The sequence below is a fragment of the Nesoenas mayeri genome (genome assembly GCF_963082525.1).
Source record: "Nesoenas mayeri genome assembly, chromosome: 15".
NCBI lineage: Eukaryota > Metazoa > Chordata > Aves > Columbiformes > Columbidae > Nesoenas > Nesoenas mayeri.
In genome coordinates, this window is record NC_137559.1 from 4,945,977 (window position 1) to 4,973,098 (window position 27,122).

General features: G+C 40.8%; 1 protein-coding gene across 1 annotated transcript in view; it reads left to right on the forward strand.

Annotated features, from left to right (window-relative positions):
- EPN2 (epsin 2) overlaps window positions 1-26,662 on the forward strand; it is a 42,845-nt gene extending 16,183 nt beyond the window's left edge. The window contains exons 2-9 of the mRNA XM_080354274.1: window positions 4,665-5,438; window positions 15,718-15,830; window positions 17,250-17,342; window positions 17,607-17,763; window positions 19,757-19,930; window positions 21,485-21,577; window positions 22,511-22,726; window positions 24,535-26,662. Coding sequence (XP_080210400.1) covers window positions 4,844-5,438; window positions 15,718-15,830; window positions 17,250-17,342; window positions 17,607-17,763; window positions 19,757-19,930; window positions 21,485-21,577; window positions 22,511-22,726; window positions 24,535-24,863 — 1,770 coding nt within the window. The 5' untranslated portion in view covers window positions 4,665-4,843 and the 3' untranslated portion in view covers window positions 24,864-26,662. The remainder of the gene's footprint in view (window positions 1-4,664; window positions 5,439-15,717; window positions 15,831-17,249; window positions 17,343-17,606; window positions 17,764-19,756; window positions 19,931-21,484; window positions 21,578-22,510; window positions 22,727-24,534) is intronic.
- Window positions 26,663-27,122: the final 460 nt, after the last annotated feature.

A 27,122-nucleotide genomic window follows, 5' to 3' on the forward strand; every position in this document is an offset into this window, starting at 1 on the left:
ACCCTCGATAGCACAGGTAAGCTTCACCTTTTAGTCTACAGAATTGTACGTTGCCTTTTCTATGTATTTGTAGTTTACAAGCTACCAAACAGACAGAAAATGGCTTGTAAGGACCAAGGGAAAGAAAATCAGGAGGGCTCGCCTAAACTGAACAAGAAAACAACTCTCTTTTCCCCTCTCTTTAACCTTTTAAAGAAATGTCTTCAAGCTGATCGCCTTTTTCCTGTTGTTAGGAAGGAACAGCAGCTTTAATCAACTGGTCTTACTTTTTGCTTTCTTTGCAATTGTACTGTTAAAAATGCAAACTCAGATTTGTGCTGAAGTTGCAAGTGCATTGTACTTCCTTGTGGTTTGTTGTGAGAAGTTAATTCACTGAGGTCTCTGAAAAAAATAAAAACCTAAACTTTCTATGTAAGTATTTAATGATGTGTTAGAAATGGTTTCTCACTTTTATGCAGTAGGGATATTTGGCTTTTTGATCTCTTTAATCGTAAGGCAGGCTGTTACGGTGTTCCACAGCCTGTAATAATATAGTAAAATGCATCCTTGGTGTGGTGTAGAAGCAGAGTTTGTAAAGCAGATAGTGAAAGGCACACAGAGCTCCTGGGGAGGGTCATCTCCAGTGTTGGAGAGGGCGAATAAAAAAATCTATTGTCTTTCCACCCCAGTCATCCTTTGTGATTTTAATAGAGTGAAATGAAGTTTAGAGTAAATTATCTTTAATGGGTTAAAAGTAGAATAGGATTAGAAAACGTGTCTTTCCATCAAGAAAAGGAAAAAAACCAGACATTAATGTGATGCTCGTTAAATGCCTTTGTTTTCATGAATCAAAGCTATGAAGGTAAAGAATCATGCCAGCGAAATCGTTAATTTTTTGGAATAGTGAAAAAATGCTCATTTCACTTAATGTGGTGTGTTCTCTTCTTGAAATGTTTGCTCTGGGTTGGTTTTTCCAAAGCACCATCCAGACCCAGTCTCTGCTGGTGGGTGTCTTGAGGAGCTAAAGCTCCAGGCGTCCAGTTTGGGTCTCTCTGATCCAGGTGTGCGGGTTCCTCGTGCCTGTGCTGTAGTTGGGCAGGAGTGAAACCCTTCACTTGCTGGTGCTGGTTTTTGGAGCTTGACAGCTTTATTTTATATTTATTCAACTCCTTCAAAAGTGGAGCTGGGCTTGGGCTGCTTTTACTCTTCTCACAGTCTGCCTTGCAGCAAAGCTTGTGACTGTGTCACTGCATCTTGATCAGCTAAAAAGCTAATTTTTCTGTGAGACCTTAAGTTGGTTAATTTTTCTGTGGTGTTGTGCGATTGCCAGATTTGATGCAAGAGGAAGAAAGGGGAAGCGGTTGGAGGCCACTGGACTTGGCGCTGGTTCACAATTAGCTTGAGATAGCACGTGAAATTGCACGTTGACTGCCTGTGTGCCTGCTTGTCTTGTAATTGTAATTAATTCTGCAGATATTTATTTTACTGGCCACAATTGGTGTTACTTAGGACTAGCAGGTGTTCCCATGTACTGTAGAATTTACCTTTCTAAATATCATGTGCAGCATTAAAATGATTTTTTTTCAAAAGCTTGTGAAGTTGTAGCAAGTATTAAAACAAATTTTTCTCCTTTCTTTAGTTGGGGAGGCACAGGTAAGCGAGGCATTTGCTTCTGTACTGTACTTGGCTTTTAAAAATATTTTGGTAAGGACTCTCATCCCTGGCCTTTAAAGAAACAAGACTCTCATAAGACAAGAATGTTTCTCATAGATTTACAGTGGGTTAAAAGACAGGAAACAGGGTTAGGAGTAAATGGTTGGTTCTCACAGTCCTGCCAGAAACCAGCGCTCTTGCAAATGCTCCCTTTTCCAGATCATTTCTAAATAATAAGGAGGCCAAATTGAACAAAATTAGTCAAATTTTAAATTAAACTTAGTTGAAAGGAGGAAGATTAAGATCTGGTAAGTGATAAAATGGCAGATGAAATAGCCTCAGTGCCTTGGCAATGGGAGAAGAAATGTGCCTGAGGAGAGGCACAAATACCAAGAGGCAGATGGACTTTTAGAAAGTATTTGTTAAAGAATGGGAAATCCTAAGCAGTAAATGACTATGTTGTGATATGAACTTTTGTTACTGTCAAATCTGAAATGCAGAGCGCTTGGAACTGTGAATATCTCAAGACATGGAAGTGCAGTAGATGCATGGAAAGACGTGAGGGATGATCAGAGGTGTGGAGCAGCTACTAAATAGAGGAGCTGAATTTCAGGAGATGGCCAATTTCTGTAGAATCATGAGTGACATAAAGAAGCCAAAGGTGACTCGTTCTTTTGTTAAAAAGCGTGCGCCCAGTGTACAGCCTGGAGAATAAATGGCCAAATTTAAAATAAGCTGAAGTCCTTGTTTGTGTAGTGTGGTCACTGTGCCATTGTTGTGTTCTTGCTGAGGGTGCAACGGAAAATAAAAGTGGCTTCAAAAAAGGGGTTGGCAGAGACACAGTGTGCCCATTGCTGGCAGAGGAGCCTCCAGCACAGGTTGCATCTAAGGTGCCTAAGCTACTGATAATATAAGGCAAGGGAATATATATGTTCTTTTCTCATACTCTATACGTGAAGATTTGTGTCTGAGGATGCTGGGCTTCGTGGACTTTTTATTGAACTGGTTATGGAGGTTTTGTAGTTCTCATGGTTTTAAACTTTTGTGGTGTTTACTGCTTGTCAGGTTGGGTGACAGGCTCAGCCCTTACAGGGGGTGTTGCATTCTTCTGATCTGGGATCCATATTGTCAGGACAGTTGTGTTCATGCTCAGGTGGGCACTGGTTTCCTCTGCTGACTCCAGTTTGACCACCTGAAGTTGTCACCCGCAGGCTGCTCTGAACTCCTTGGGACCATCTTTCTATCAGACATCGATAACTTGTTTCAGCTTTTTCTGGGAACTTGCCTTAATCCATTATTGACACAAAGAAATAGTTTAGGTTAAGTAAGATCTGTGGGTTGTGGGATTTTTATTGATGCTTCATTTTTTTGAGAGTAATTCATTAAAGAGTGATCACAAGGGCAGGGGAGCCAACAGATTTGGGCAACGTTAGCGTCTGGAGCGAAGCAGCAGCAATGGGCACCTGGGAATGCTTGTACAGGCTCAGCTTTTTCACATTCTGGGTTAATAACGCACAAACCTGTACATGCTTCAGGAGATGCCCTTTTTCGTTTCGGTTGCTACTGGGCATCTGACACCAGACGGACATTCTTCTACAGCTTGTTTTAATTATTGGGGAAAACACCAGGATGATGCAGTTTCCCTCAAGTTTAGCATTGGTCTCATTTAGTTTTCCATGATGTCATAATAGCTTTTTATTCTGCCAAAAATTAACTTTACTGGAACAAAATAAAAAACAGTAACTCATTGCACTTGTTCTGTGGTACTTTAACTGTCCCAGAATGGCTTCTAGGAAAGGTAAATGCTGTTATTCTGAAATAACATTTTAGAGCTGCAGGTTCTCCAAGCTGATGCTTAAATCTGCTTTCATTCTAAATGGCAGGGTAGTAATTTGAGGAATGATAACAATGTTAGGCTTGAAATCTGTGCTTCTTTCTGTGTCTTTTGTAAGTGATACTGTTGGTTCTTTGGAGTGTTTGGAGAAACATTATTAGAGGATGTCTCGAATGCACAATCTCTATAAATGTGGCAAGATCTGTCACAGAATCAGTGCTTAGTGTTCAAGCAACTGATGAATGGCAAAATCTGCCAGTTTACTCAAGTAATGTATTCTAAAGCTTAATAGGCCTCTGTTTACATGAAACAGTGACCTTAAATAAATAACTGAAACAGCTTTCCAGCTTCAAAGGTTGTCCTTGGGTTTCCTTGCCAGTCACTTTGGTGTTCCAATTCTGTTTTCATACAGTTAAAAATTCTTCTGTGCTGTGTGAAAGACACATGAAAAAGAAACTGTGGATCTGATGAGTGTTGTCAAATGCACAAAGTAAATGCATTTTGTAAAAAAAATCCAATATATATATATATTCCTGTCTAATCTGCTTAGCATTAAAGGTCACCTTGAAGTCGCAGTGCGTCGTTGTGGTGCTCATTTCTCTTCCCCAGGCCTCAGCTGAATGCAGAGCACTATTCAAGATCTGTTCCCTGAAACTGAGAGTGTTTTAAACTTACCCGAGGTTTCAGAAATAGCTTGGTTAATTTTTAAGGGGTTTGCTTATTCTCTGGGTATGCAGATTCCTACAGCAATGGCTGCAAACTGCAGTTGTCAATTGCCAGAGGGAAGCTAATGGCTGCTAAGCAGGGAATTTCTCCTGGGGCTTCTCCTCAGCTCTGCAAGGTAGCACTGTAATTTCTAGAATTAAAAACTCTAGGTAGGTTTTACCTTGTTGGAAACTAAATCCATGAGTTGTTTCTTGGACTTTATTTCTGTTTTGCTTTTCAAGTTTTGCATTTGCATGAGCATGGGTATTTTCTTGCTTTTGTCTTGTTCAGCAGTCCAGGTTTTCAGTCTTCAGTGTTTAATACTACTTGTGAGAATAGCAATTTGTTTTCAAAATCAGGTGTCCTGGAGAAATTCAGGGAGAAAATTTGTCAGCTAACTCTAGAAAACTTGTCAAAAGTGTATATAGATTGCTTGACGTGTAGGAATAATTAGAGACGCAACTAATGTGTTTTGTTTTCTTTCCTTACTCAGGTCATGATTTTCATTTTCTCGTGTTGTTCTCTTGAAGAGGGGAAATGATTGTAGTGGAACGTGTTACAAATAAGCCACTGATACGGAGCCTTCGCAGTTCAGAAACGTTCATAGAAGAACAGATATAGCCCGTTTTTGTTTGTGTTCTGGAATCTGTCTCATTAAAAAGGGAAATAAAAATGACGACTTCGTCTATTAGACGGCAGATGAAGAACATTGTGAACAATTATTCAGAGGCCGAAATAAAAGTTCGAGAAGCGACCTCTAATGACCCCTGGGGTCCCTCGAGTTCATTAATGACTGAAATAGCAGATCTGACTTACAATGTTGTGGCCTTTTCTGAAATTATGAGCATGATCTGGAAACGACTGAATGACCACGGCAAGAACTGGCGACACGTATACAAGGCCCTTACTCTGTTAGATTACCTGATTAAAACTGGTTCTGAGAGAGTGGCACAGCAGTGTAAAGAGAATATTTTTGCCATCCAGACGTTGAAAGATTTTCAGTATATTGATCGAGACGGTAAAGACCAGGGCATCAATGTGAGGGAGAAATCCAAGCAGCTGGTGTCTCTTCTGAAGGATGATGAGCGACTCAAGACAGAGAGGGCCCAGGCCCTGAAGACCAAAGAACGGATGGCTCAGGTGGCCACCGGAGTGGGGAGCAACCAGATCACCTTTGGCCGAGGCTCCAGCCAGCCAAACCTCTCCACCAGCTACTCGGAGCAAGAATATGGGAAGTCTGGAGGATCCCCGGCATCTTACCATGGCTGTAAGTACAAGCAAACACACAGAAAAGAAGTTTCTCTTTCTTTTCTTTCCAGAGGTGTTATATTCTGATTTGCTGTTAGATGTGAGAAGAAATGGTGCCGGCTAAGAGGATGAATATTCTGACTGCGAGGACTTTTTGCAATGGCTGAGTCTTTGTAGGTCTCCTCTGTGGCACTAATGTCTCTTCAAATGACTAGTTAAATGTTTGTTTTGGAGAGGATGTGTGTGTTGATATAAACCAATTTAAAAAGCAGTTGTTTACTGTCAGTTCCCAAAGGTAACATTGTTGAGCTGCTTTTGTGACTGTATTCCAATGTCTGGTGTGATAGGCTCCCAATCTCAGTAGGGAGATTCTTAATGGATTTGTTTGTTTCTAGTTTTAAAAGGAGTCCTTGAATATTTGTTGTGTTGAGGGTTGTTTTTGTTAAGAATAATTCAAGAAAAAAAGGAGAAATACAGAGTATTTCATGGATCCTTTTGCTAGATATTTTCTTTAGGTTGCTGCTATTTTATTTTTAGGAAAAATATTGGTATTTAATTTCCTTGTTAGTTGTTAGAGTAGTAACCCTTTGAATATGTCAGTATTTGTTTAGACTATCACATTTGGCATGCAAGTATCAGTACTACATACTACATTTCATTCTTTAAAAAAATACAATGTTGCGGAAAGAATGGATTCTTCATAGCACTGCTTGGGGGAGCTCCCTGCCATGTTAGGAAGAGCCCTGATTTGACACTAAATCCTTCTTAATATAAGTAATGATCTGATGAAAGCTGCTTTGGCTGGAATGTCAGTGGTTGTGGTCTAGTTCTGGAGGAAAAATCTTTTCTTTAAATGAATGCTTATAGTGTATGGAGGGCTGTAACTGAGCCAGGGTGGTGAATCGATTGAGCACCAGTTTTAAGAATCTGAAGTTTGTCATGTCCCGTCTTCCAAAGTGCTTCTCAAATTATAAATATATGAATGGTGTCACTAGCCCTGACATGTACAGACGTTTTCTGCGGAAGGCAGGAGGAGGCAGCAGGACAAATCAAGCCAGGATGAAGAAAATCTCTGTGCAATTGAAGCTATGGAAATGAGCAGGAAAACTATTTGGTTTTTTTTTTGAAAGGAAATGCTTTTAGGATGAGAGGTTCAAAAAAAGTACGTGAGGTTTCCAGGTATGAAGATTTTTATTTTATCTTTTATTTAACAGTGAAATAACAAACATGTTAGTTTTCTGTAATAACCATGCTTAAGCATTGATTCAAGTGTGAATAGTCTAATTAGAACATGTATATTATTATCAGTATGGTAACATTTCTTCTTTAGACTTCTGTTGCCTATAACAAAAATTCTTAATTTAGTCGATGGCTTGAACTATTGTTGGTTAAAACTTAGGACTGAAATAATAGTCACTAAGGTATGCTGAGTGTGCATTTGGTTTGTTCCACAGGGTGATTTCTTCACCAGCTCTTAACTTTAATTAGTGCAGGTCACTATTGTTTGTCATGTCAAATAGCACTAGCGTCCCTCACAGCAAGGGTTGGGCAGCGCAGGTGTATTTCTGAATTGCTGTCCCTTGGACATTTCAAGAATTTTGATGGGGGGACTAGATGTCGAGAAACAAGTTCAGTTATTCTTTCGGTATGAGGGGTTGATTTACTGGATATTCTCATTTGCCTGCATCTGATTTTGCTGTATGGCTCTATTTGCAGGGTTGCTTTTGAGGTAATGATTTCTTAATCCTTTTTTCTCCTCCCCCATGAGCATGTACCTAAGAAGCTTTAGAAATCTCAGGCTTTTTTTTTTCTTTAGATTCTTCCTCTGTTGTAGATTCTCCTGGACTTGATTTTTGTCTATCATCAAAAATACAGATGATTGTTAATTTTTATGATCTGTATCTTTGGAAGTTTTAATATGTTTCTTGTATGGTTTTACTGAATATACAGAGCAAACCAGCACCTCACAAACACCTGTGCTAAGTGCTTCCCATAACGTAAAACTTTGTGTAGAGATTTGTCCTTTATCCTGGGAAACAAGGAAGGAGTTTCATCAAAATCCAGACATTTAGTGTCCCATAAATGTAAGGTTATTCTTGCGTGTTCTAAATTTAATGAGAAAGATGCTTTTCATTATTTGAAGTGAAAGAGGTTGTATCCTTCGCGTTTTCTTTCATTCTCTAATGATACCCTCCTTTTGTTCTGAAAATATGGATTCAGTAAAATATATAAAAGGACTTAAGTTATGCTTAGCTCTTGGGAAACACTCTCTTTATGACAGTTCTAAGATGCAGTTGCTGTACTGTGTATTCTGGTAGAATTGTCTTTTGTTCCTCTGAGCCTTTGAAGAGGAGATCAGAGGCATGTAGATCTACAACCTATAGCATGAGATTTGCCTATTAAAAATATGTACGTTCACCCTCTTTGCTCAATATTTAGCATGTCTTATTAACATTCAAATATAAATAAAGTTTGGAACAATGTAACAGCCTTTTTACCAACATAGCTAAGTGGAGTGTTTCATCTCTCAGTGATGAGAGATGAATCTCTGATTGTGTGATCTCTCAGTGTTTTCTTAGCACATTTTGCTTTTTCTTGCTAGATGCAGTGGGTGAGGATTGCAGATTTTGAGAATTCTTAGCTGAATGCATTCCACTAAATTGAGAAGATCGTGTTTCATTATTAAATATCCTCATTTTTAATACTTTCTTGCAGAAGAAAAGAAGCCTGAGCTGGCTGAAAGAGCTTAGTAGTTTCTCCAGCACAGATCACTAGGGGAACAAGTAACTTCCAGTGGATAATGTGTTGGGATTGTACATGGGGGACCTCTTCCCCCTTCTGTCAATTACTACAAATGCGACATTGGAGAAGTCAGGGACCCTTTTTTGTTTGGTTTCTTCACAATGTTGAATTAGCTGCACAGCATTGGTTGTAAACACTGCAGTGCTCAAACTGCTGTTCTCTTCTTGCTGCTTCAGTGAATGTGCAGCCTCATATCTGACAGTGGATGTAAGAATTGGGGTTTTGTATTTGACGTTGGGCCAGAAAGGTTTTTCTTGTAGAGCTGCTGGTCTTTGTGTCCCAAGTTTATCCTTTATGAAAAAATAAAAGCAGCATTGAGAGTCTGTGTAGTGTGGGAGATTTCAAGATGGAAAGGGATCTGTTGACTGATGTGCGATTGTCCCTCACTGCTGCATCCAGGACACAGGGGCAAATAAAGACATTTTCCCTGTTTCCTTGTAGATATTTTCATCTCATCTCTAACAATCATTTAGAAACTGTGGAAAGTGAAATGATGAAGCATGATAGTTTTTAATAAAATCCTTTCCCCCAAAGCTTTGCCTCAATGACTCTGTTGGACCTGAAGGTCTCTGTGCTGTAAAGCTTGGATAATTCTAGGGACTACATTATGGCATATGAATACTACTGACAGTTGAAGCAAACATTTGTCAACGTATTAGTATGTTTTTGCTATCTAGTCCTGTAATCTGTAAGTGGAAACCAAGAGAGATACTATGAAGCTAAAAGCAAAAATAAAGCTTCTACCAACCTCCATTTTATCAACAATGGGCTGTCTTCCAGCTCTAAGCCAGGGCCGTTGATGTTCAGATTAAGAGCTATTAAATATTCCATGACAAAATACATCAGAGTTTTTATTTATTTTGGAAAATGTGTAAATTGTATGGAGTTGCAAGAAATCTGATATCAGGTTTTATTTCACATTAAGGGAATGCTCTTGTGTGGTGCTGAAACAAAACCTACCGGGGAGAGGAAGGAATACAAGGTCAATATTTGAAATCTTTTGGAGCAATAGTTCCCCACTCCTAATCTAAAGATTGTCTTTATGCTAGATGTTAGTCACCCAGTTTTGAAAACTTGAGCCTCTTGTTCCTTGCCTTGTTTCATCTACAGCTGCCAACGACCACTTAAATAGGATTCTGGATTTATGGCTGCATGGGGAAAAGTAGGGTGTTCTTAATATAGACCTCTTAAGTCTGAACTGCAGTGCTGTTTACAGCCTGGGAGTGCATTTGTTAGAGCTACTAGTCTTGATAAAGTCCTTCATCTAGTAACTGTCTTTTAAAAACATTTTTTCAGAAGGGGCTCACGCAGGAGCATTACTCTGTTGTTACACCCAAGTCATCAGCACGACAGAAGTGTCACCCACGGGCGCTGCTGTGAGGCAGGCGGGTTAGACTCTAAACTTCGGAGTATCTGCAAAACACTGTGCTCGAGCACCTCGGGCCTGCAGAAGCTCTTAGGAGATGGGGCATGAGTGTAGGAACTTGGATGACAGGCTAGACATGAAGAAGAAATTCTTTACAGTGAGGGTGGTGAGAGCCTGGCCCAGGTTACCCAGAGAGGTGGTGGATGAACCATCCCTGGAGACATCCCAGGCCAGGCTGGACGGGGCTCTGAGCAACCTGAGCTCGTGAAGATCTCCCTGCGCAAGCCAGGGGTGGCACTGAGTGAGGTGGGAAGGTCCGTCCAACCCAAACTATTCTATGATTCTATGATATGATTCCCTTGTTCTTTCTCAACTATTGTGGGGCAGGTTGTCTTCAGGAGACCCATCCAGGATTGTCACAGTTGAGCTGTGGCTGCTCGGGAAGTGATGGCTGCTGCAGCTTCTTGTGGCTGGGGTGGCTACGGGAGTCAGAAAATGAGTGGAAAAATCCTCTACCTGGAGGGAAGTGACTGAGAAAGCCAATTCCTTGGCACCCTTGCCACCAGAAAATAGTGTGTTTGAGTTAGTTTCAGCTTTGAAGGAACCTCGGACAATGCTGCTCCTCTCCCTGTGCTGCCTTCATGTTTTAAAACCAAATTTACTGAAGCCTCGCTTTTCAAAGAGATCACATCCTATTTCGCCTAAACCAGGACCTATCTGTGTTATTTTGAGTTGTACACATGTCATTTTCCATGCCCATCTGCTGCTTCGGGTTTGATTGCACTTAGAAATGTTGGCAGAGTGAGACTGGTGTGTGTTTTAATGCCCTGATTTCACGTACACAAATGGGGCAGAGTTGGGAGCAACACAACATTGCACAGTGTGACCTGATTTCCGAGAGCACTTTGCCCGGAGGTGGGTGGTTTGCCTGAGAAATCAGATTCGTTACCCCTACAGCCTATTTGAGAAAAGATTGGTGAAAGACTGAGAAGGGCTTTTATGGATCTTGTGAAATGCCAAGTCTGTTAACCTTACCTGTAAAGATTTGTGAGCAGTTTCTTTTAGCTGAAATGATGAGTTTTTGTATTGCAGTGATTATTCACATTAAGTGGACTCATCATTTTAAAGCAGTTTCATGAAGCATCAGCAAATTTGTGTTCACTCGTCTGTTTCAGTTTTGTCTTCTCTTTTTCTTGGAGTGGAAAACAATTCAGAGGAATTGCTAATTTGGGTTTGGCATTATAGGAAATTCAGGATAATCCTGTTTTTAAAGTTTTCTTACCTGTTCTGCATCTTTGCGGGGTGGAATATATCTCTGACCTTCCATCTTAAGGAATGTATGACGTACCATCCAACAATGAACCTGGATGAGCTGCATGGATAATTTCTATAGTTTGAGGTGTAAAAGGAATTTGGTAGATTACTGTGTTATCAGTCAGATGTCACTTGACAACTTGATTTAATCCTCTCATACTTTTGTTTTTCTGTTGCCCTGCGTAAAGGTGGGAGGTGCCAGGGGTTTAACCAGGCTTCTGTAGTTGCAATAAATTGTCTATTAAGATGAGTGTGGGGATCACTTGAGAGAAAAAAAAAAGGTTCTTTAACCAAACAAGCCTTAAGGATTTGTTCAGCATTAAATTAATTTCAGAAGTGCTCTGTCTGCTTCAGTGCAATTAGAAATCATGCAGTGAGGCTGATCAGCTCCACCTTGTCACATTAATAGGTGCTATTAATTCTCTTATGTATGAAAGATCTCTTTAATTCCCAACGGAAAGGTGGATTACACAATTCCTTCTTAGATTAAGCAGTTTGCATGTGCCCTTTCATAGTTAGAGAGGTTAGATTGGCTTTTTGAAAGTATCCCACCTTTATTTGAATAGCCTGTCATTTAAAGACTAACAAATGGGATCTCTGCTTGGTTCCCAAGTGAATTGCTTTCGGTTTCTAAGTTCTTACTTTGATATTGTTCTAATTTTTCCAAGTCAGCTTTGTTTTTGTCTCCTTTTGTAGGCATACTGATGAAGGAAGCAGCTTTTCTTTCTGAACAGATGTGACTAAGAACTGAAATCTGTTCTTAAGAATGCCACCTGCAAATGACAAAGCAGGGACTTATTTTCCACGGCACTCTGTGCCATCACTTGGTGTAGGGTGACATTAAAAAAAAAAAAAGCAACACCAAAAATCCAAGTACATGCTTCTGAGTGAAAATACCTGCTCTGATTTTTATGCTGGAACTGTTTTTTATCATTAATGTGAGCAACAACTCTGCTTTCTAGCTGTGTGCTGTATATACGCTTTAACTTGCTAACCTAACCAAACCTGTAGCCATCTACGGAGGCCTTTTAATAGAGCCAAAATATAGTAAATTACTAATAAATACAACTGAAAGACGTCATAGCCTGGCCTAGAGACAGATGGTGGAGCGGAATCCTGCTTTAGAGATTAACTGAGGTTGGAAATGATTTCCCTGCCCTGCAGCTCCAGTCTGGTTGAAGAGCCAGCCTGGTCCCCGATCCCAGCAGTAGATCCCATGCACTTGCTTCTGGGCAGCCTAGGGGAGCTGATCTCCAGATTTTCAAAGCAGGGCTGAACGGGTCCAAATGGATCTATTGAGTCCCATCTCACATAAACATCTGAGTTAACTGTCATGTGCTGTGGGATAAGAGATTCTTTGTGTGGCAGCTGTTCTAAGGCAATAAACTTTATGCCGGATCCTTTCAACTCAACCATTAATACAGGATGAGGCCAATATAGGAGGGCAGTTAAAACACTGCAGGAATTCAGGAGTGAAGTTGCTGGATAAAACATGTCAGATTACTACCAAAACCAGTTTGTCGTATTTCCTGTAATCCTTTTTCAAAAAATGCACTGGCAGCTATGTAATGTACATGGTTTTACAACCGCTGCAGGAGTTTAAATGTAAAATAGCAACATTTTTATAAATGTTTTTTAATGTGAGGATGTTTTTTAATGGGAGGCCTAAGGCAGAATTTCAAATTGACAGCCCCCTCCACCCCCCCCCTCCCCCCCCCCCTTTTTTTTTTCTCAAAAGGAACTCTGAATTTCTATTTAGAGTTAGTAAAACCAAGTAGAATGAATTGCTGGAAAGCCCAAAAGTGAGAAGAAATAAGCTGTATCTGTGGGACCCCTTATTATCTGTGTCCAGCCCCTGGGGCTGCTGAGGACCAGTCGCTGTTTGGAGCTCGGCCAAAGCAAAACCTGTGGGGCTGGGGTGAGGACCTGCCATGGGAGGGCAAGGGGGATGCTTGGGGTGGGATCCAACCCCTGCTGCTTCTTAAATGCACAAAATGCTGCGTGCTGGTAAAAGCTGGAACTGGTGACTACTTTCAGTAAGTACTTCTTCATGTGGGAAATGGGAGAAAAAACAATGGTTAACCTATTTCACATAATTTTAAAGTCATTTTACCATCAGCTTCCTAGTTGTTATGGAATGTAGTAATGTTAATAAGAGATGGAAAAATGTGCAGGAAATGACAATTACAATTAAAGAAACAAAAGCAGGAGGTACCTGCCTGATCATGGTCCAGTCTGTTCTCAGGTGACTTTTGCTGTCCCATTTGTATGTGCAGCCACTTTCCTCCTATAATTCTTGCTGGAAAGCTGCTTCTATTTGTATCTCAAATTTATTCATGGTCAGTTTATACCATTGGTTCTTGCCCTTTATCTTATAGCTTTTCTCACTCCGTAATATTTGCAAGTCCGATGTATTTAGCAACCCTAAACTGCTCAGTGCTCTTTTTGTGAAGATAAACACGTAAAATATTCTTTCTGCTCAGAAGAAAGCGTTTCCACATCCATTTTGTTTGGAAATAGCCTGTCTTGGGTGTAACAGCCTAGAATTGCATTTGGTATGTTAGATGAATTCCAACTGACACTTTGCAGTAGTGCTGGTGTCAGTAGGAGCTGTACGACGTTGGTGGCTGGAGTTGTGTGGTTTAGTACTGAAGAAAGTTCTTTACATCTCTGTCACTTCCAGTCAATGGCCCCAGTTAGTAAGAGATGGCCATCAAATGTTTTTTCTTGCTCTGTATCATCCCATTTCTATTGTTCCCTTCTCAGTCATCTCTTTTTCTGAATATTCCTGTTTCTCCCTCTAGTTTGACAGTTTTTCTTAGCATTATCTTTGCATTTTCACATGACCTCTTGCATATCTTTATTACATAAAGCCTTAAAGCCAGTTCTTGAGAAGCTGTTCGTAAGGCTCCTTGGTGACAGGCAGGGTGGTGCGATCTCTTCTTCAGCCGGTTCTTGACCAGTTCCAGTTCTTACATGACTCTCTGTTTAACAGTAACATCCTATTTAGCATCATCAAGTGCTTCGAGTCCAGATAGATTAACTTTACTACTTTTCCTTTTGACTGAAAAATCAGAGAAGGATCTCAGTTTTCTGTCATGGGCTACATTGTGGTAACCTCATGTTGAGTTTTATCCTGTTTTCTTTTTATTAATAATTCTCTTGATTTTCATATTTTAAGAATATTCATATTTTACAAACACTTTAAGGTTGTGTTTTCCATACTGTCAGACATCCTCTTATCTGATGCCCTGTTTATTCCTACTTTACGTCTGTAATGTATTGGAGAGCATGTCTGTGGCTATTGGAGCAAAAAGTACTCATGAAGTGGGCTAAATTTAGAGACTTTATATGAGCAAGTTTGAAAAAATAATAGAATTGAGGTATGAGGAACATCTTTATATGAAGTTAAGGAGCTTGTCTGGTTGGCATGAAAACTTCAGGATCAGCACAATGTAGAATGAATTGTTCTGGGTGATAAATTAATTTATTCCATTAGAAATGGAGTGGGATGGGACAGCACGTTGGGCATGTGGTGGAAAGGAAAGGACATTTCTCATTTACCCAGAGTCACCTTCTGGCTGCTGGATTACAGAGAAGGTTGCACTTTTTATTTTATGTCATTCTGGCCTAAAAGTTGGGGGAACACAAGACTGGGAAATAACTTTGAGGATTGAAGTAGAGACTGAAAAAGTATTTTTAAAAATTACAGTTTGGCAATCTAATTTTTACACTCTTAGCTGAACTATTAAGAAACAACATGATTTCTTTGAGCTTGACATCATAGTTTAAAAATATGGTTCCTTTTTATTAAATGTCAGTGTATATTTTTGCCAAACTAATTATCATCCCAACCATTCAATACAAACTTCCTTGCCAAGCTAAAATGTCTGTATAAATGATTTAGGTGCTAGAGAATTATTGGAGGGAGAGATGGGGGACAAAAATTGTTTAGTTACTGTATAGTGACAGAACTGTTAGTGTTGTCCCATTCAGCTGGGAATTTCTGTGTGCTACTGTAGTGAAAACATCAGTAGAAGAATATTTGTGTATTGAGAAATTGTGTATTTTAGCTGTTGAGCTTGATTGTTCTTAGGGGAGGAGTGGAGGAGATTACCAGCTGCTATTATTCTGTTCTTCATCCAAAGAAAGACCAACCAACAACAAAAACCAAACCACCCTCTAACATATATACCAGACTTTTTTTTTTAAACAGAATGACACTATTTTTGTGAATTTTGGGTATGAATCGCTGGCTTGTTGCTCTCGGAGCCTGCCTGGCGGTTCAGAATAGTTCTTTATCTGCCCCATTAAGACTGTATTATTTTACAGAAGAGTGGGTGGTATCCAATTTTACCCTGGTATTGGCCAACTCCCAGCAAATTCTTACTGACATTGAAAGATGTAAGAAATACCAACAAATGTTTTCTGGAATGATCAGTTCTACAGTTTTTGAAGTCAATGTCCTGCCCCTGAGGCCCTGATACGTTGATACAGGGCATCCAGCGTTCATTGGTGATACTCCTTGATATTACGACCCCAGTAACACAAAAAGCCATTGTTTTCCAGGGACATTTTTGCTTTAAAGCCATCAAACTGCCTTGCATGGTTCTCTCTGCTTCATTGTTCCGACTCGTTAACCTTGGCCTTGGTACCAGTTTTATCTTGGGCAGTCCATGGATCTGCTGGTGGTCAGTGGCCTTGGCACCCGGGGGACCTGTTGCTGCGCTGGGGTGCTCTGGTCAGAGAAATAATCAAACCTGTAGTATTTTTTTTGTTGTTTGGTGTTAAATTTGCTGGGGTTTGTCTCCAACAGCTACATCCCCTCGAGTTTCCTCGGAGCTCGAGCAGGCCCGGCCCCAGACGAGCGGAGAAGAGGAGCTGCAGCTGCAGTTGGCGCTGGCCATGAGCCGGGAGGTGGCGGAGCAGGTCAGTGCTCGAGTAGGTTTGCCATAGTCTCCATGCTTTGATTGTTCAGACAACAGTCCTTTTTTGGGGTGTTTTGGGGTTTTGGTGGTGTTTTTTTTTGTTTTTAATGGCAGCTTGGCTTTGCTCCGGGTGGGATGGGGGGAGAGAAAGGCCATTTTGGGAGATGTTGCTATTTTATTTTATTTATCTCATCTCTTTTTAAAGTAACTGCAGCCTCTGAGCTGTTGAGACTAGTGGGAGACGACAGTCACTTTGCAAGGAGACTCGGTGTGGGAGGATGTTAATCATCACATTACTGAAGATGTTTTCAGTTAGGAAGAACTGAGAATGTGACTAGTCCTGAGAAACCTTCGTTAATAGGGCGAGCATAAGAAATGTCAGTGAATTCTGATTGCAATGAAATTTTGAATGATCTGCTCGTTCGGTGAGGTAGTCTGGAACAGAAGGGTAACTTGACACAAAGTACTAGACTATATAAAGAACCTGGTTTAAAATAACTTGGCTCCTAATCTATCACAAGAGTTATATTACTCTGTTAATTCTTAGGAGGTTCATTCTGAATTTGCTGTAAATGCTGTAATTGTGGGTAAAGTTTAATGCATATATATATATAACAAAGCTGTTGAACCTCAGCTATGAGTGAAAATTCAAGTCAGCCAGCTGAGTGTCTATAACATTTCAGAGGCTTCCTGTGACGATTCTAACTTGCTGTTCTATGTTAGACATTAGTATCACTGTGCTTGGAAAGGGAAACTATCACCCAGTAAGCTTTGTCATTATTGAGCAATGAAGTTAAAGAAAATAAAAATCAGGATCTAACAGTTGAAATAGCTTTAAAAATTGCAAAGGAAATACCAGCTAGGGAATTAGTCAACTTCTGAAAGACATGATGCAAGCAAAGATATTTAAAAACCTGCAAAATACGCATGGAGTTGGCTGGTTTAATTCACTTAGCATTCTTTATACCAGTTGTATCAGATGTGGAAGGAAGCTGACAAAAGCCAGGAAATGCGAAGTTTAAATCTCTGTATCCTTCAGTGGTGATCTGAATGTCCAAAAATATTACAATAATTTAAAGATGGGATATTTACTTCTGTAGTGTTTCTGACATTTTAACTGAATTTTTGGCAAGAATGTTTCATTTATACCTTTGCCATTAGGAGCAAAACAACACAAGGGTAAATTGCAGTCACCAAACTGGCTGTTGTTATGATCACACTGGTGTTACAGGCTCAGGGTGCTCCTGACTTCTATTTGAGACAAGAACCACAAGAAATATTTTTAACCTCAGCTTGTGTTATGTACAAATTACATGAAATAATGCTGGCAATCCCACTGTGTGGTCTAGACTCAGCGCATTCTAGGCTCAGCACAGTCTAGGCTCATGGTCTGTATCAACAGTGTTGATTTCCTTTGCAGGAGGAGCGCCTCAGACGCGGAGATGATCTGAGATTACAGATGGCTCTGGAGGAGAGTCGCAGAGACACAATTAAAATTCCCAAAAAGAAGGAGGTAGTGCCTTCGACTAAGAAATTCCTGGTTATGCTGCCAAAAGCTGAAATACAGTAACACAAACTAGCTTAATACTGAGCTCTTTAATGCTTTTGGGATTGCTTTGTTGTATAGCTTAAAGCTGCTTCCGTGTGGGTTAAATTTCAAACTACTTGTCAATGCAGGTGTGTAAAAGGAAAAAAAAAAAAGCTTCTTCACTCTCATGGGTTTGTACTTGAGATTGGTAATGCCTTTGATTAAAGCTCAGCTGATTCCTGTCCTCAGCATACCACTCTTTTGGACCTAATGGATGCCCTGCCCTCCTCGGCACCGGCCCCACAGAAAACGGAGCCTTGGGGACCTCCTGCTGTTGCAAACCAAACTGATCCCTGGGGAGGATCCACAGTTGCAGCCACTGCCTCTGACCCCTGGCAATCATTTGGTAAGAACAAACTGCCAGAAGGAATGCTTGGTTAAAAGGTTTTACTAGTTATTATTGAGCTTTTCAGAGTTCCTCAATGTACAATGTCCTGCTTGATAAGGACAGTGTATTAGTCCATTTGGATTGTTTTCCATACTCTATAACTAATGTTCCCTGACACATTTCCAACCAGAAACAAACAGAAGTTGCACTCTGCTGCGTTTTTGTGTATGCATTTTGAATCTGAAGGAAGAGGAGAAGAGTGAAGCTTCTGCTGTCTTTGTGCCGCAAAAACAACTTGTCTCAGACCAGGCGGATGCTCCTGCTCTGACTACAAGTTGTGTCCAGTGTCGTTGGCTTTGACTCTTTACCAGTATTTAATGTTGTACTTAGGCGGGGTGCTATACTTAGGAAGCCCATAGATCTGAATTACTGTGTGTTTAGTTGCTCCTAGTGAAATGTGATGTGTATCCTGTCAAAACCAAATGGGTTAAATTATTTGAATGGAGATTTTTTTTGTAGTAAAAAAATTTGAGGTTACAGTTTTAAATATTCATCGTGTTTCATGAGCTTTTGATGGTCAGTTTGTGGAATCTGTTTCTGAAGTGAAAGATCCAATGCTTCACATTTTAAATAGCAATTAAACCCACTTTTTGGTGTTTGGGTGTGTGTTTTGCTGCCTGTGCAGTGTGCTGGTTGGCCAAAGCCTGTCCAAGATGTCATTCCTTTGCATAAGAAAGCTGGTGGTTCCTCGCAGTGCACATTAAACGTATGATGTGTCTGGAATGGGAACTGGATCTGCTTTTGCTGGATTTGGGTTTTATCTGTTTTGAGGGGTCAGGGGTTTCTGTGCAAATGGAACTTTTTCATGAAGATATAAACAGCGTAGTTCTGTCAGTTTTGCTTTAGGCTGGTGATTCTACAACCCCTGCTATAAAGTGCTTCAGAGTCATTTGTGTTAGTGTTCAGCACACTGCCATCCACATTCCTGGTGAAAACTTTTAAGTTTAATAAGGAAGTGCCATTTTTTTGTTTGTTTTTCCCCTCATGGCAGCATTAAAAGCACCTACACAAATTACTGGGCCAACTACAGTTCATTCATTAGTCTAAGTGTAATTGTTTAATTTTTGGTGATAAACTGCAAGCATGACATCAGGAAAAGCTCCAAATTTTGGACCCTAAGGCTGTTTAATGTATTTTTCTGTGGTTAAAAAACCAAACAAAATCCCCCTTCTTCAGGTCTTGTGCTCGATATATCATCCTCTGACAAGATTTTCCTTGCATCAGTTGCAGCTGTAGCGTTTCCTCTCAGTGGCTTCCAACTTGGTTTAAATGCCACAGAACATCCCCTTGTTCCAGCTTGCTGGTTACTTGCCTTCCAAGGGTGGTCTTGAAGATGTAAGATTTGTGAATTTGCTAAAAAGAGTGACTCATTAAACTGCATTTCTCAAATCCTAGATATGCTTTGGTATTTCAGTAGAGATAATGGAAGCTACGGGAAGGTATCGTCCCAAGTGCTCTGATTTTGTGTACTCTCTTTATGAAAGAAAAGATATTTCTGAAAGCTTTTGTTTGTGGGAAGTGCTGTCATTAGCATTTCTGGTGTGACATTGCTCATAACTCAGCACTGAGCGTAGATAAAGGAAATGTAAGTACTGGTGTGGGGATAGCTGGGCTTATTTGGAGAATTTTAGCATTTCCTGGTCAGTCAGTTGTGGTGACAATGTCTGTAACAAAAACAAGTTTATTTTCTAGTTGGAACTGCAGATTTTTTTTTAATTCAGTTTCAAACAGATTTGTTTTATTCATTTGTGTTGCACAGAATTTATTTGTGGTTGTTCAGTATGTATCGCACTGATGCTGAGACTTAGCAGAATACCTCATGTTGAGCTGCTTCGCCTATTCATGTTTGGTATTAATTGGCAATAATGACTCATAAGAGGCATCAATCTCCAAGGAAAGCTTTCCAAAGTAGAACTGCATTGACGTGTATTCTCGCTGGCTCTTTTTGCAGGTGCCAAACCAGCTGCTTCTGTTGACCCTTGGGCAGCACCAGCAGGATCCACAGCTCAGTCTCTGTCCAAAAATGTTGACCCTTGGGCTCCTGCTCAGCCATCTTCTACTGCAGCAAAACCTTCTGTGGATCCTTGGGGACCAGCACCTGCAAACAAACCTCTCTCTACTTCTGGTGAGAAATTATCTCATCTCGTGCTGAACAATTTGCAGTACTGGTCTGGAAAATAAATGGGAGTTGTAGTAGCTAGCAGCAAAAAGAACTGAAATGTAATTATTCTGACTTAAAGCTCTGAATTCATGTTGCTTCTTCATGCTCTGTCCCTTCTATGTTCTTTTATTGGGATGTGTGGATGTGTGCTGAGCGCTTAGGGCTGCTGCTGCTGTTGGGTTTTTAAATGGGTTTTATCTTTAAGCAGACAAGGACTTAATTTCTGGAAATGAACGATACTCTAATTTTACCTTTCATCATGATAAATAGCTCTGCAGGTGGATGTCTCTGCAAAAGCAGATTGACAGGTTGAGCAGCTCCTTGCTCTGTGGAGATGTTTAGAGGTGCAAATGAAGGTTTGTTCCTTCCAATGGAGGGTGTGAAACTGTCCCTCAGCCCTTGTGTAGCAAGATACAGCAGGTGCTGATGTAATTGTCTATTCATGCTCTATAACTAATGCAGCCTCGATGAGTCTTAATACCTGGTATTTGCATGTTGGCACCGTGGCTAAATACATCCTAAATGCATTTTCTGCGAGTTGTTCATCGTGATATATAATAAACAAAGGAGTCTGAGTACTGCAAAAAGTTGTCTAATCAGCTTTTCGCTGGGCAAAGGGCAACAACTGGATCATTACAAGAATGGTTCTTTAACCGTGGTGGGTCCTTTGTTCTTGAGAAGAAGTATTGTTATTATATTGTTGTTATATACAGTCTTCACTCCTTCTCTTGTGTTTTTGTCTTTTTATGCTCTTTATGGAGCTAAGTCCGTATGTTCATTCGCTGGAAATGTGTTGAAGGTTAAAACGAAGTTAGAAAAACATTAATACCAAAAAAAAAGAAAGGCAAACTTTAAAGCTTTTCAGCAGTGTGAGTGCTTTTCATTTAGGTGTGGTTTTTCTTTCTCCATTTTGAGGTACAGGTGTATCCACATTTTGAAAATGTTACGTTCTCATTTGTTGCAAACTATGCGCAAGTTCTGGTGCTTTAGCTAACGGGGCCTTACCCTCTCTACCTGGCGTAGATAACCTTTGCTGTTGCATTTCTGCTCCTTTTAACTTGGGAAGCATAACTCAAATCATCACTTAATTTATAGCAATGATACTTTTGTCTTTGGACCTGTATTCAGAACTGTGTTTTACTTGAGGGCTGCTTAACACACTTTATAGCTTAGGCTCTAAATTTGTCGCTGTTCTCCTTTTCCGCAGCAATATATTGTCTATACATCTGTCTAGTGCAGACACACAGTGCAAACCCAGCATGCTAAGGTGATTCAAAAGCACATTGCTCTGAATTAGTTGGCTAATACTGTCAGAAAGGACAGTTTTGTGACATTATCCTGGTCCTGGGGAAGAGTAGGAGACTCAAGCAGATCTGAACTGCTGCCCTGGAACATGACAGGGCGGCTTCTTGGTGACGTGAATGGACTAGAAATGACTTTCAGTAGGACCAGGTGTGTGATGCATCCAGAGATCTGTAAATGACAGACAAATGACAACAGTCTTGTTGTTTTGAACAGGAAGTACATCTTTTGACCTCTTCAGTAATTTGAATGGTACAGTTAAAGATGATTTTTCTGAATTTGACACACTTCGAACTTCCAAAAAGCCAGGTATGAATCAAATTCTTAGCATGCGAACAGTCTGGGTGATAGTCTCAGCAACAAATGTCTCTATTCTTAAATTTGATTAAAATAAATAAAATTGACTTTCGCAAAGGCAAAGATTAAACCTGGTGGTACTGCAGCAGTAAAAGCTTGTTGTTAAAATTTTAGCCTGTGCATGAACTTATGGGGAATGGGCCTTTTGCATTGCAAGCTATAGAATTTCACTCTGTAACCTTTCATGGCATTGACCCAGAAATTTGTTTGAGTTCTAAATTTACAACTCCAGCATGTTTGGAGTATGGCTCATGCTCAGAGAGTCAAACAGAACAATGTTGACTGCATTTCTCAAATATGTACATTCTAGTGTGTAACAACAGTAGGAAGATGAGAAAATACACTTCTACAAATGCTTTATTTTTTATTTGGTCTTTAGTCACGAAAATAAGAACTGCCAGATCTTAACCTATAAGCGCTTAGATACTGTGTACTTTCAGGATGGTTCTGCCTGAAAGAGTGGTGACTAATTCAAAGCTGGGCTGGGCTACTCTAACACAAAAGGGAAAACCTGGGCAGAATCTCCGTAGGAAGGGTGCAGCAGTGGCACAGTGCAAGGGCAGGAGCCAAGGCTTTGGAATATTTTTTTTCCCTTGGAAACCCTTAGTCCCATTGGTTGCAGCGTAGTTGTGAGAATATTCATCAGGGAAAATCAGGTAGTGCCTTCAGTAGAGCGCTGCAACTCTAACTGTAGCTTCTTCATGCTCTTCTAAAGAACATTTATCTGCTTGCGTGCTATAAGGGTGTAACATGTACTGAAACATTTAAATCTGACTAATACAAACATTAGATTTTAAAACATTTCCGTTGTCAGAGACTTCGGGGTTTTCTTTGCTTGACTATGTAGATTAATGAGATAAGTTTTTTCTCTTTGTGTTGTTTCAGCTGAATCAGGTTCCACTTTGCCATCTCAGCATAGCGGTACCACAAGTCCTGATCTCTTTGATTCCCAACACTCAAGCGCGACATCAGGCAAACAAAGTGCAGCTCGGAAAACCCCCGAGTCTTTTTTGGGTCCCAACGCTGCTTTGGTGAACCTGGATTCACTGGTGTCTAAGCCACCGCAACCGGTTACTTCACTGAATCCATTCTTGGCGCCAGGTCTGTTTCTGCACGTTCCTATAGTTTTCTAGTTTAGCTTTCCCTTTCTATAGGAAAATTCTGCATAACTCAGTCCTATTTGATGTAACGTAAGCTGATTTTGGTGTATTTTTCTTGATGACTTCAGCCAACAGATCATGACAGAGAACATAGAGTCATAGAATGTCCTGAGTTGGAAGGGACCCACAAAGGTGATCAAGTCCAGCTCCTGTCCCTACACAAGACAACCCCACAGTTCACACTGTGTGTCTGAGGACATTGTCCAGTCTCTTGAACACTGTCAGGCTTGGGGCTGTGACACCTCCCTGGGGAGCCTGTTCCAGTGTCCAGCACCCCCTGGGTGAAGAACCTTTTCCTCCTGTCCAACCTGAACCTCTCCTGAGAGCAGAAGGGGGAGGCATCATGGTTTCAAGGCAAACTGCCGACTCTGAGCGCACAGAGTTTCTTCTCTTGCGTCTGCAGCTGATCTGTTGGCTGAGCTTTGTTCAAGAAATTTTTCTTCCACTTTTACATCTGCTTTCTTGAAATGATCTGTGGTAGAACGCTTTGGGTTATTGAGAATGGCTGAGGTAAAGCCGATTGATTGTCAGAACAGATAAGATGTGAATGTGCACTGCCAGGAATCCTTTGGAAGGGTAATAGGGGACAGCTTCTTGTGGGCACGGGTGGGAATTGCCCTTTTTTGTGCTACAGCAGGCACAGCATCTGACAGCAGCCTGAGCTTCAGGTCGCAAACTCTGCAGTGTCGTCTAGTGGGTTGCTGGTTAGGCTGACTTTAGGCTACCTAGATAAACTGGTTCTGATCAAAACACACTCTCAGTGTATTTTGGAAAAAAATAGGCTGTTGCAGTTCTCCTGTAAATTGGCCCCTGTTAGAAGTGAGTCTTTACTTAGAGTAGACTTGGGTGGTGGCACTAAACACATGGAAGATATATCTATTTTTTAAAAGCTCTTCATATGCAGTGAAACTTCTCTGTGAGGCTAGTATGGTGAAATACTTTAAAATGCTATTCAGTATTTATTTTCTTCACTCTTCCAATGGAAAAAACCTGACAGTTTATTAAGCTCCTTGGGTAGGAAAAAACCAGTAATTCTGAACAGCCTTGGCAGTGTTTAGCAAGAGGAAGTCTGTGTATCTGCCATTACCGGTTACTACAAAAAGTTTATGAGGGGTCACTAGGCCATCCAAATAACGCTATACATATATGGTAAAAGGAATTTGTAGTGTTGGCAGCAGCCCAAAGGACCTCAAACGCTGGGAAAGTTATTCACTGCTTTTTCTAGCACCGCTGTAATTCGGAAACAACTTGTTTACTTTATGAATTATTGTCAAAACTCGGTGCCAGAAGCATGTACAGCTTCTAAATGGAGTTGACTGGGCGAGATCTTGAAGTAAATGCACAGATCTGCAGAAGCCAGATTGCAGTAAAGGAGTGTGGAGAGCCTGCAGTTCTCTTCTGTAATGCAAATTTTAAGCAACATTTAGAAAAAAATTAGTGATGTGGATGTCATGGTTAGGCATGTTCCAGGTAACCAAATTTAGAGGCTCTATCTCCAGTGACTACCATCAGGAGCGGAAACTTGGTCAGCAAAGGGGTGTTTTGTGGCGTTGGTAGGTTGAAGGAAACAGACTGCACGTGCGCACCAGCGCAGGCCCAGTTTGCTGAATGACACCCATGCAGGTTTCTCCACAGAGTATTTTGGGGCTGGGAGCACATGAGGATGGACAGAAGGTGCGTTCTTTAAGAGAAAAGGCCATCGTGTTCATGGAGGTGCCATCTCTTTCCCCCTTCTTCTCTCCAACCCAGGTGCCGCTACAGCACCAACTCCAATCAACCCCTTCCAGGTGAATCAGCCTCAGCCGCTCACTCTGAACCAGATGAGAGCGAGTCCCGTGATGGGAACCAGCCCTTCTTTCAGTGCCGTGCCGCCGATGAGCATGGAGCCGATACCTCTGTCTTCCATGGCCCCCGTGCCTGTGGGAATGGCGCCGATACCAGCGATGGGCACGCTAACGAGGATGGGCCAGGGGCTGAACGTGAGCATTGCAGGATCAATGACCCAACCTCTCCACAGTACGGGAATCCCACCATCAGCCTCCCAGGCTACAAATACAACTAACCCTTTTCTCCTATAAAGACCCAATTAAAGGAACTTTTCTTTTCATAGTGTTTCCAGGCTGAAGTCTTTACAGCGCGATGAACGTGGCCTGTGTGGACTGAACGGTGTGTAAGAGACTTGGAAGTAGATTTGCAGTTTACAGTTATGATCTTTGAAGAGTTGTCTCTACTTACCAGTTAATCTAAATCTAGTCTTTGCTACAGATGGTACCTTACTTTGGCTTGTTGAGCATTACCTGAAATGTTCAGACTTTTCACCAAAGTTAGATTCTGCCCATTTTGTTACTTTGTTAATCATTTCAATACACTTTCTAGGGAGAACCTGGCATTTTAAACTCCAGTTGGCTATTTTGTAGATGTCAGATGATGTGCTGGATCCTGAAATTACTCTATACCTGCATTTGTCACTTCCTATGCCCCTACGATAGACCTGAGATTCAGAGTGCTAGTGAATGTTTTGCACATACCTACACACAGTTCTAGACTGTTGGTTCACCCATAGTCCTTACTCTTAGAAGAGAACGATTCGGAGGGCCCAGGCGGCTGGTTTTTATGCATTAAACATTGCAACGCAAAAATCGCACTGCTTTCCTATCAGAGGTTTGACCGAGAAAGCAAGCTTGTCTCAAAAAGGACAAAAAAACAAAAACAAACAAAAAAAGAGAAAAACGTAAAAACACAGATTAAAAAAAAACACCCAAGAACATTCTCAAGTTGTCGAGTATAACGTGTGCTGTTGTATGCGGTGTTGAATTTGTACACTACTCTCTAAGGACTCCCGAGGAACTCTCTGTGAGTGGCATGCTGCACTCGTGCTGAGTGAGTGTCCTGCTCTGTGCTTGTCCAGTACCAGCTTCGTTTGGAAGTTTTCATGTGTATTTTGTTTTTATTTGACTTACAATGTGAGTTGAAAGAGGAGAAAAAGAAAAAATACAGCGGGACAACTTTGGATTCAGTTTCAACGGGGCAAGCTTTAAAACTAATTCAGGCTTAACCTTGCGATATGCAGTTATTCTTGTATACTTTTGCACATATTTTGTTTAGTACAGTTTCATATTTGAGTTTGCAGAGTTACCTAATAGTCCTTTTTTTGCTAATTTTTATAATGTGGTTCTTATTTAACTGTCTGGTTTTGATAGATTTATCCAGTCTGGCTGAAAAATTAAGATATTGGCAAATGTCATTTTTATGGTTTTAATGCCCTCTTATTTATGGTTTTAGCTCTTTGTTTCTGTAAAGAGAGTTTAAAAGGGAAGATTAACACTAAAATATTTACTTTTAAATGAAGTATTCATAATGCGAATCAAAACAAATTCTCGTGACTAATTATTTTTAGATGAATTGAATTTGAGCATAACGTGATTTAAGACTACATTAAAAAGAAAAAACACTAAAGTCGCCTTTCCCTTGATTTGTTCCCGTTTTCCGACTGCCAAAATGGACAGACCTTCAGCCTTTATGAAGATCACAAAGAGAGGCTGTTTTTTCCTTGTAATACTTCTTGAGATGTTAAAAATTCTCATGTACAAACACGACTCATACATTTTCTTGACTAATTTTTCTTAATGAAAGGTGCGCTCCAGATTATTAACCGGTTCCATTTGCAACTATTAATTGTAAGCTCGACTTAGACGGTTTAACTTGCATGTCCGGACTCATCGGCACTAAACCGCGCTCAGGTTTCGGGCGGCGTTTCTGGGGGAAACTCGGTCTTTTCGGGGACGTTGGAGCAGCGCTGGAGCTCAGCCCGTGGAAAGGGACGTCCCAGCGCTCGCTCCTGCCTCGGGGGCATCTCCTCAATGAACTGATGCATCTTGGTGGCCTTTCCATAATTAGGAGGGGAAAACAAAACAAAAGCTGAAATAAATTGCCAGAGTTGTGTGTTGTGGTGAAATGACACCGTGCCAGCCCAGAGTCGTGTGCCGCAGGAAAAAGGGGCTGACAAAGGTGGAAGGGACCGGGTTCTATCTTGTGGTGGGCAGGGGAGGCTGGAAGACTATCAAATCTAGGGTACAATCACAGGTTTGTAGCTGTGTAGGTCAGTGTAGCTCTGTTAGTACGCGGAATGCTAAACGTGTGGATGTTTCTATGCAGATTGTTCGATCCTCTTGACCGCTGTTGAATTTGCAAGTAGGATTCGGAATGTTCATCTGCTCTTGTTTTTATATAGGAGGAAGGAGAATTGCTGTCCACACCCAGTATGTCTTTAAAAACAAAACAAAAAACCATTCATGTTGCCTTTCAGAGTAAGGAAAAATACTTTTTTTTGTTGTTGT